At 37.2% G+C, this 11,334-nt stretch overlaps 1 protein-coding gene across 2 annotated transcripts in view; it reads left to right on the top strand.

The window, feature by feature from the left end:
• The first annotated feature begins 737 nt into the window (after positions 1–737).
• The window catches only part of rhpn2 (rhophilin, Rho GTPase binding protein 2), a 33,942-nt gene continuing 23,345 nt past the window's right edge, over positions 738–11,334 (top strand). For both annotated transcript variants that reach the window (XM_087793015.1, XM_087793014.1), the window contains exons 1-2: positions 738–873; positions 10,847–10,962. In XM_087793015.1, the coding sequence (XP_087649141.1) occupies positions 814–873; positions 10,847–10,962 (176 nt within the window). In that variant the 5' untranslated portion in view covers positions 738–813. The remainder of the gene's footprint in view (positions 874–10,846; positions 10,963–11,334) is intronic.

Below are 11,334 nucleotides of genomic sequence, written 5' to 3'. Positions count from 1 at the left end.
TTTTTATAACTTCTCTTAAGAAAATAACACGATATTAATAATAAATTAATGTTTTTAAAACCTTTTCTTTCACCAAATAAGGACAAATGTGGAGAAAAAAGCTTTGAACACAAACTCAAATGAAATACCTGCACATTATTTGATATATTAACTGGTATATATGTAGTATTTCCCCTCGCTTTAAATAAAATACATTACATTTCAGTCCTTTATAATGTTTTTCTAAATGATTTTAACAATTTCATACTTTTATTTCAGTTTGTTTAATCATTGATTTCAGTTTGAAACACAAAAAACACTTCAAATATCAAAGTTTTAGCAGATTTTTACACACATTTTTAAAAGTATTCACAGATGGATGAAAATAAACGACATGTTTATGTTTATTCAAACTACACTCTGACAACATATCGAATCAAAGTTTAAACGAGAAAAACTCAAACGTTAAAACCGGTAAATAAAGACACATCAAAACTCGATCAGTTTAATACTAAACACTAAAACTTATCACTAACTTTATCAGTAAAACAACGTTTAGGTTTCAGAAGATATTTATTCCAAAGGTCGCCGTTCAAAGTTTGCGCCTGCGCGTTACAGTCCTGCGCGTTCTCTGAAGTTGATTGACAGCCCGCACAAGCCAATCGTCTTCCCTCTGAGCGCAGGCTCCGCCCCCCTCCCCGTGCGGTGGGCGGGGCCTGGTGCGTGCAGCTCGTGCTCCCGCTCGCGCTCGCTTCAGTCGCAGCTCACGCACGCGAGAGAGAAGGACGCGCCACCTGACCTCTGACCTCTGACCCCTGACCCCTGACCCCCGTCATGACGGACACGCTGCTGCACAACAAGGAGGCTCGCGGGGAGAGAGACTACTTCAAGAAGGTGAGCGCGTGCGTCACCTGTCGTGTCGGATGACGTCACGGCGGCGACTCGTACGTCGTCGTTTGAAGTTGATGTCGTCACGACCTGCGCAACACTTTGTAAACATTATAAAAGTGAAGGATTGGATTTAAATAAACACGTCATTTAAAGATCGATTCAAATAATAACTGTTCAATACTAATGTATTATGTATTTAGTGATTTAAATAGTAAATAAAGATATTCTTCAGCTCAGTGATCCGTGAGATCCTCGCACTAGAACCTGTGACGCTGATCTTTACTGGAAGATCCAGAAAAACTAGCTTAGCACGAGCTAGCTTTGACATTAAACTGCATCAATGTCAACATATACAGACAATATATAACAATGCAACTAAAATACACAGAAATAACTTTGAAATAAACACAATGAATAACATTTTTTTTAAATTAAAAACGGAGAAATATATCAACATTAGCGTTAACCTGTCGGTGTTAGCTATTAGCTCGTAGTTAGCTTCTGTGAATACAAATGTCATTTAATGTTGTTTGATTTTCTTAAACAGTTTTATCCAAAGATCATTCAACTATTATTATTAACTACGAGGAAACAAGGAGGGATTCTGAGTAAATAAGATAAGTTGAGTTAAAATTGTATTAAATAAGTGGAATACCACGAAAACAAGTTAGCCTAGCTTAGCACAAGCTAGCTTTGACATTAAACTGCATCAATGTCAACATATACAAACAATATATAACAATGCAACTAAAATACACAGAAATAACTTTGAAATAAACACAATGAATAACATTTTTTTTAAATTAAAAACGGAGAAATATATCAACATTAGCGTTAACCTGTCGGTGTTAGCTATTAGCTCGTAGTTAGCTTCTGTGAATACAAATGTCATTATGTTGTTTGATTTTCTTAAACAGTTTTATCCAAAGATCATTCAACTATTATTATTAACTAAGAGGAAACAAGGAGGGATTCTGAGTAAATAAGATAAGTTGAGTTAAAATTGTATTAAATAAGTGGAATACCACGAAAACAAGTTAGCCTAGCTTAGCACAAGCTAGCTTTGACATTAAACTGCATCAATGTCAACATATACAAACAATATATAACAATGCAACTAAAATACACAGAAATAACTTTTAACACTTTGAAATGAAGACAATGAATAACATTTTTTTAAAATAAATACTGAATACGAAGAAACAAGGAGGGATTCTGAGTAAATAAGATAAGAAAGTTGAGTTAAGGTTTTATTAAATAAGTGGAACACCAAGAAAACAAGTTAGCTTAGCTCAAGCTAGCTTTGACCAGGACCATATTTAACTGTCGACATAAACTACATTTATTAATGTGTTGGTTACACGACATGGTTTCTGTCGATACTAAAATACACAAAATAACTTTTAATACTTTAAAATCAGGTCATTAAATAACTGACCTTGGAAAAGTACAAAATGTGACCATTTGGCTGGATTATTGTGGCCCTCGTGAGGTCGTGACCCGTGTGTTACATGGACGGTGATGGCTAACTATGTTATTTTGTATTTATCATAATATTAACTCTAAACACAACTTGTTCGAGGTCTTTATTCAGGAATGTTTTTGTTTATTTTTATTTATTTTTTACTTTTATTTTATAAGGACAACGTGCTCAGGTGAACATTTCTTTTCAAATATATATATATATATTTCTTATTTAGAAAAGTATTTTACATTGTTTAACTATCAGAAGAGGTTATTATTATTATTTAACTGGCATAACAGGTTTATGTTATGTTTTTAATTATTTTTTTCTTCTTCTAACTAGTTTTTTTTTACAATTTCTTTCAAGTTATGTTAAGTTTTTCCATCATATTTTGACTCTTGGCTCCTCCTCTCCGGCTGCACGGCCCCTCACCAGAAGGAGACCTCCTGAGGGATCAATAAAGTTTTACCTTACCTTACCTTACAACAGTCACTGTTTATAATGTGGCCCCTGAGGAAATGTCCAACCTGACGTACAACAATATTTCAAAGTACAAATAGACAATACACATTAAAGGAGTACAACACTAGTGTAATAACATGTATATTTTTTAAAGCGATGCACGTTAGCTATTAGCTCCTAGCTAGCTTATGCTAACTGGCGCAGGGGTTGACGCAGCAAACGTCCAATAGGGAGCAGGTGTGGAAATAGAGTTTTTAGGAACAGGAAGTAAACGCTTGTCTTTCGTCAACACTTGGAGTCTGTAATTCGGTCTGTAGTTCAGTCTGTAGTTCGGTCTGTAGTTCAGTCTGTAGTTCAGTCCGTGTCTGTCGTGACGCAGGAACTGTCGGCGGCAGCAGTGAAGGTGTCACTGTCAGATGCTGGTCTGCAGGAGAAGATCCACACAAGACACAAATCTGGACCCGAGCCTTTAAACAGGATCGTTGTTTGTGGTCATAAATCACACTTGTGTGTAGCATTGCTTCTTCTCTGAGGCTCCTTATCTCAGCCCGGTCAGGTTGTTGGACAGAGGGTCGGAGAAGTTCCTGCCGCCGCTGATAAGAGACGTGTTGAATAGGCTGTGAGACATCCCATAATGATCACATGTGTCACTGTGAGGCGTCTGGGACCAGCTGATGGTTGAACCCAGAAAGATGTGCAGGAACAGTGAGACGTAAACGTGCATCTCTTCCTGTCCCGTCTTTACCGAGAGACTTTTTCATTTAATTGATTTTATTTTAATTAATTTGATTTTTATAACGTTTCTATTTATTCCATTTTAATTTTTCTTAATATTATTTAATTGTTAATTTTCATATACCCAATATAATATTTAAGTAACAATTAAATTAATGTAATATTATTTATTTCTATTTCTTTCAATTCAACACCACAAAACATTCCTGTGCAGTTAAAATATTCTGTCATTCTTTTGATCATCATTTATTTCTGAGGCTCCGTTAAGACGTTATTTTAGGAATAAAAAAAACATGAATTACTGTTTGTACAAAAAAAAAAGTTTACTAAATTAATGAATTATTTAATACTATTTAAAAAAGTAGAATGAAAAGCAGATTGCATGTATATACATTTGATTGTTTGTACTGTTTAGCTTTTACTTTTCTGCTCTTTTATGTCACTGGGAAAATAAATTATAAACCGAACAAATTAAAACTAACTGTACTATTTAACCAAAGACTGTAAAACAGTCTTAATACTTCATTACTTAATCATAAAATGATTAAAATCATTTCATTAAATAAATCATGTTTGCATATTTGTAGTGTTTTCATTGTATTAATTTGATATATTAACTTGAATATTAATTTACATTTTAGTGTTTGTTAAAAATAATCAATAAACATACCTTTGCAACATTTTATCACCAATAAACCTGTGGAAACAGTAGACAGTGTCTGAGGATCCAGTCTTCATGGAGGTTCTGGACCGCGAGTGGACTCTTGGCCGCTCGACACAGTTTTCTCACGGGTCACGGTTCACACTCTTAACTGGAGTGTTTTGACAGGCGAGTGTGTTTGTTTGGCTCCTGAACGAAGCCTTTGTGACGTCCCGTCTCCCAAATCCTCCTCCGAACACAGTCTGGATCCAGGCTCCCTTCATTTCCTGTGTCTGTAACAAGGTCAGCAGGGGATCGGGTCGGCCGTCACCGGGTCGTAACGGACCCGGGGGGCTGTGAGGGGGGTCTTTATTACTGTAACTCAGACGGAGGACATCCTGCTGTGACGCCTCGTGCTGCTCATGAATGAAGGGGTGACTCTGGACTGATAAGCTTCGGGACACGAGTGTACGATGTTGTTACTGCGTCGTTACTTTTTTAACTCGGATCGTGACGCTGAATACTGACCAATGGAGACTTGAGCTTAACTTCCTAAACAGAAGAGTTTCGTATTTGAAAGAATGTGAGGATATGATGCGTATCACGATTATGGGTGTGAGAAAATATTGATTAAACTATAGATCGCAATATTTTTACTCACAATACTGTATCTTTATTTTTGCGCTGACGTCTGTGAAGCAGCGTCTCTGCTGCAGTGAAGACGAAGGACGTGTGGAGGAGAAATCTCACTAGAAGATTCAACACTAACTTTATTAAACATCTAAAGATACAAGAAAGAAGAAACGAGACAAAGTTAACTTTTCTGTTCTGTAGAGACGAGATAAACTTTAGTCGAATAAAGAACATAACTTTGAATTAAAGTAAATTATTATTTCAATGGTTAAATATATATTTAACAGCAGCTTTTAAAGCTGATGTTTGGACTCATTTTAAAACACAGTTTAAAGTTAAATAATACAACACAGATACTGGATATTACATGTTGCTCCAGGTTGTTTGAGATGTTAATGCACTTTATTTACTTCATTGTTTATTGTTAAATGTTTGTTAATATTTTGAGAAGCACTTTACTTCAAATACATTTGATTAGAGAAAGTATTTGTTAATTTCTTTGCTGTAAAAGCCAGAAAAAGTGTTTTTTCTTCCAAATAACAATATATCGTTGTTACTTGTGATAGTGTAGTAACAAGTATATATGTGTAGTATTGTCCAGTACTTGACTCTGGTGTTGTGATAGTGTAGTAACAAGTATATATGTGTAGTATTGTCCAGTACTTGACTCTGGTGTTGTGATGGTGTAGTAACAAGTATATATGTGTAGTATTGTCCAGTACTTGACTCTGGTGTTGTGATAGTGTAGTAACAAGTATATATGTGTAGTATTGTCCAGTACTTGTCTCTGGTGTTGTGATAGTGTAGTAACAAGTATATATGTATAGTATTGTCCAGTACTTGACTCTGGTGTTGGGATACTGTAGTAACAAGTATATATGTGTAGTATTGTTCAGTACTTGACTCTGGTGTTGGGATACTGTAGTAACAAGTATATATGTGTAGTATTGTCCAGTACTTGACTCTGGTGTTGTGATAGTGTAGTAACAAGTATATATGTGTAGTATTGTTCAGTACTTGACTCTGGTGTTGGGATACTGTAGTAACAAGTATATATGTGTAGTATTGTCCAGTACTTGACTCTGGTGTTGTGATAGTGTAGTAACAAGTATTTATGTGTAGTATTGTCCAGTACTTGACTCTGGTGTTGTGATAGTGTAGTAACAAGTATTTATGTGTAGTATTGTCCAGTACTTGACTCTGGTGTTGTGATAGTGTAGTAACAAGTATATATGTGTAGTATTGTCCAGTACTTGACTCTGGTGTTGTAGTATTTACAGACCACATGACTCTTGACGAAGTCGTAACTACTTTAATTTGTGTTCAAACCAAAATATGTCCAAACATCAGCTTTCAAAGCTGCTGGACTCACTGTATCCTCTCGTCCTCAGTCATCATTTTCCTTGCTGTGGAGGACGTAATGACTGCTGCCATTGAAAAAATAATTTGAATATTGATTAGAAGAAATGATGGCGTTGTTAAGATGGCATTTTCTTGCACTTCTGCGCCTCACGACGAATACTTTCAATCTGTGATCAAATGTTTTTTCTTTCGACGTCAACGTTTTATACGAAACGATAATGGAGGTCGACTGTATTTCTTTTCAGTTTTCTCGGTGTAATTTCCTACAAAAGTGTTACAACATGACGACACGTTAGTAAAACGTGTGCCTCAGCAGAAAAGTTGGGATGTGAAGTGGAATCCTGGAGCGATCCTCTGAAGGTTCCACACTCAGACCGCGAGGAGTTAACGCTCTTGTTGTGGCTCAGAGACGGAAAGAAGGAAGGATGGAAGGATGGAAGGATGGAAAGATGGCAGCGTAAACAGCCGACGCTGCAGGTTTGGTCTCATTGACGTAGATCCTGGCCCGGGTCCTTCGCTCCGACCACACGCGCAAATTGACAACATGTGTCCACAGACCAGACTCTCCACAGTCGCGGTGCAGATCCTCGCGGCGCTCCTGAGCTCCGAGTCCCTGGTGAGGCTCCGGTGGCTCAGGAGGGTCCAGAAGTGGGTCAGTCCTGCCGGCCGGTGAATGAGTCGTTACGTAATCGTCGCCGGACACAACCGTCTTTGTCACGGGCTCTAACGAACGCTCGGGTTCGAGTGGTTCCAGAACAAAGAGGCTCGTCACTCGTGAGCCATTATGACCAGCTCGCCGTCTGAGGCCCCGAAGTATCATCCGCTCCGATGATACCTTTTTATCTTGTTCTTTCAAGCTCAGAAAACAGACGTCAAATATGAAGACGTTTAAAAACAAAACTATTACGGAGCAAACATTTCCAAATGTGACAGAATTACTGAGAAACAAACTAATTTAACTTCATCTCTTACAATATTGTTTTAAAAAAATCATGATTTCTCTTTGTCAAATATACACTATTATGATGTTCGCACGTCGCCTCACAGCAAGAAGGTTGCTGGTTCAGTTCCAGGCAGAACCAACTTGTGACCTGTCTGTGTGTAGTTAGTATGTTCTCCCCGTGTTACTCCGGACACTCCGGTTCCCTCCCACAGTACAAAAACATACAGAGGTTGATTGAGAACTTGGGGAAATTGTCCGTCGGTATGAGTGTGTGTGTGAATGGTTGTCTGTCTTTGTTATATCCTGCGACAGACTGGCGTCCTTTCCAGGGTGTCCCCTGCCTCTCGCCCTATGATACTGGGATAGACTCCAGTCTCCTTTCGACCACATAAGGGATAAAGTGGTAGAAAATGAATGAATGAATGAATGAATGATAATAATGCATTTAATTAATAACAGAGAAAAGTTAATTTGTTTTGACAAATATACTTTAAGAACAACAAAAGCTCAGTTTAAGATCTGATATTATTATATGTTTTCCATAGTTTTCTTGTTAATAACCCTAATCAATTACCATAATTCATGAATATTTGTATGTTAATTGTAAATAAAGTGTAAATAAAAAACGAATTCAATGACTTTATTGAAATATACAACATAAAATATTTGCAAACAAAAATAAAGTAACTATTGGTACAGTGCTTTTAAGTATTAAAAGTAAAGTGATATTTAAACATATCTATATTTTAATTCACCTCTACAACAGGATCGAGTGAATGGATTAATCTCTCGGTTAGTCTGAGCCACGTGTAGATGTTGTAACTAGTCCTGGTCAACGGTTATCACTGGTCGTCTAGAAGTGTAGCTTGAATTATGACCGCCTGAGTCCTGTAAGACAAAAGGATCCGCGCTTGTTGTTGAGAACAAGATTGTGTTGTCGACGTCAGATGTGTTGTGTTGATCTTAGTGTAGATCGAGCCACAACAGTAACTGATAAAATTGTGCGTTATCACGAGTTTCATCGCGTCAACAGGTTTATGGTTGAATGTTTCCATGGCAACGACCACTCCCACGCCGACATGTCGTCCACAGTTTTGATTTGACTCACGTCCTGATCCAAGAATAGTCGCTACACTCCCTCCAGCTGACTCACCTGGTTGATGGTTAATCATTACTCCGTCAGGTGATGCCGTGACCAGCCACGCGTGTGCGAACGGTCACGGATGTGCGTTGAAGGACGACGACAGCATCACGACAGCTCTTCGACTGTTATAGTTTGAACTGTACGTTTTCTTGAGATCACTTTATGATTTGAAATACCTTTGAAATGAGTCCAACAACAGGAAGTGACGGAGAGATTTTACAGCATGTGTCGCAAACATTGACGCACACACCGAACAATAAAAGTTAGTTCCATCATTAATCTGCGGTCATCAAAACTGACGACATTCTGGTTCTCAGAAAGAAATTCATAATGATTCGATTCTAACAAACCTTTTTAATGACATCTTTGACATTTATATCGACTCCTGAAAGTATAAAATTCAAATAGCGTCTGAAAAACACAGAAGTGAAGCAGGGATGTCTGAACACAGAGCAGCTTCACTTGAGTCAAGAGTCAGACTCCTCGGTTCAACAGCCACCGAACCATGGATGTGCTTGAAATAATTCAATTTAAAATAACACGCTTGGCAGCATCGATGAGTTCACTGAGGGGGATTGAGCAGAAACATGTAAATTGAATAAAGATAATTTATCGTTAGAAGACTAGTTGTTCAGTCTTAGTTTAACATGTTTAATTCAAAACACCTGAACACTGAGTCGTCCGTCATAAAAGTATCTTAATAATTAATAAGTGTTAATAATTGTTGTGGTTTATGAGATTGTTATTAACGTTAATGTATCATGTTTGATAAACATATAATCATGTCGCAAAATTAATAAGAAATGAGTGAAAAAAGGAAATAAAGTAGTCGATTTTTTTATTCATTTTGGATAAATGTTTTATCCAAAAATAACCACCTTTGAACTTTACATGAGAAAATCTTGTATTTAGAGAATGTTACTCGTTGTAAACTATTTAACTAATACTGAGAGTAATTTGCTCAAAACAATCAACGATATTTTGCGTAGAATCCCTGCAGTAGAAAAAATCTTACACTTGAAAATCAAGACTATCCGTAAAACTTATTTAGATTTTCTTTTTTTTCTAGTAGAGATTTTTTTTCAGTGACACAAAACAAACCAGTGAAGAAGAGGTTTTATAATGGAACAGCAACTCACGGAGTGGGGGTCGATCCAGTCACTTCATAATAAGTGGGATTTGTTCACAGTGGGGGGCGAGGGTGGGTCTCAGCTGCTCTTGTGCAGTGTCATGATCCTGTCACTAGTAATGTCTGAGACCTTGGAGTATTCTGAAGCTCAATCACCCAGAAGAGACTCGGAGTGGATCCATGACTCGAGTAGAAACATCAGGATGTTTCCTCAGAGGATTGTTAGTCATTTAAATATGTATTTCTTAACTAAGAGTGTGTTAATACGTATCACGATACAAGGATATATAGTGATAGTGTGGTAACGAGGATATATGTGTAGTATTGTCAAGTACTTGACTATGGTTTTGTGATATTGTAGTAACAAGTATATATGTGTTGTATTGTCAAGTAGTTGACTCTGGTGTTGTGATAGTGTAGTAACAAGTATATATGTGTAGTATTGTCCAGTACTTGACTCTGGTGTTGTGATAGTGTAGTAACAAGTATATATGTGTAGTATTGTCCAGTACTTGACTATGGTTTTGTGATAGTGTAGTAACAAGGATATATGTGTTGTATTGTCAAGTAGTTGACTCTGGTGTTGTGATAGTGTAGTAACAAGTATATATGTGTAGTATTGTCCAGTACTTGACTCTGGTGTTGTGATAGTGTAGTTACAAGTATATATGTGTAGTATTGTCCAGTACTTGACTCTGGTGTTGTGATAGTGTAGTAACAAGTATATATGTGTTGTATTGTCAAGTAGTTGACTCTGGTGTTATGATAGTGTAGTAACAAGTATATATGTGTAGTATTGTCAAGTACTTGACTCTGGTGTTGTGATAGTGTAGTAACAAGTATATATGTGTAGTATTGTCCAGTACTTGTCTCTGGTGTTGTGATAGTGTAGTTACAAGTATATATGTGTAGTATTGTCAAGTACTTGACTCTGGTGTTGTGATAGTGTAGTAACAAGTATATATGTGTAGTATTGTCCAGTACTTGACTATGGTTTTGTGATAGTGTAGTAACAAGTATATATGTGTTGTATTGTCAAGTACTTGACTATGGTTTTGTGATAGTGTAGTAACAAGTATATATGTGTAGTATTGTCCAGTACTTGACTATGGTTTTGTGATAGTGTAGTAACAAGTATATATGTGTAGTATTGTCCAGTACTTGACTCTGGTGTTGTGATAGTGTAGTAACAAGGATATATGTGTAGTATTGTCCAGTACTTGACTCTGGTAGTGATAGTGTAGTAACAAGGATATATGTATAGTATTTTCCAGAGAATGGAATTTTGATTACAACACAAACATATTTGGATATAAACCATACAAGAACTATGATAAAAAAATAAAATATGATTTGATTATTGATACATTATCGTGAAGAAAAAACATTACACACAAGTGTTAACCGAAGGGTTAATGATCATCTTCACACGCGTGTCTTCATGAATCTGGTTCTTCTCGCAGGGATGTAACCCGTTCGCTCAAACTGGACGCAGCAAACTGCAGAACAAGCGAGCCAGTCTGAACCAGCAGATCATCAAGCAGATGAGGATGAGGGCCGGAGCCGAGAACCTGCTCAGGTAAGATCGTCGTGACCGCCGGTGAACTCGGGCCGAGACCAGTCGTGCATCTGTCATCGTTCTGTCAATTCTGGAAGTCTCGCTTGTCAACAGTTTGTTGAATTCTGGTCCAGCAAGAGCCTGGAATCTTCCACTCCTCGCTGGATCAACATGGTGTTTAATCAGTGATGTTTTTACAGCGTCACACGAGAACATTTTATTGCCGACGGACTGTCCTACTTCCTGATACGTTATTGTTCTTTCGAAGATCTATTGATGTGTTTAATAGTCCATTGTTTCCACGGAGATCGGACGAAGAAGAATCTACGGTTAGCATTAAAGCTACCGTCTCTGATGATCTTCTCACGGTTGAAAGTCAGTTTGTTTGTTGGA

Source organism: Callionymus lyra, chromosome 6 (genome assembly GCF_982586985.1).
Source record: "Callionymus lyra chromosome 6, fCalLyr1.hap1.1, whole genome shotgun sequence".
Taxonomy (NCBI): domain Eukaryota; kingdom Metazoa; phylum Chordata; class Actinopteri; order Syngnathiformes; family Callionymidae; genus Callionymus; species Callionymus lyra.
Note: the sequence above shows the minus strand (reverse complement) of the source record. Positions and strands in the feature narration are given on the sequence as shown.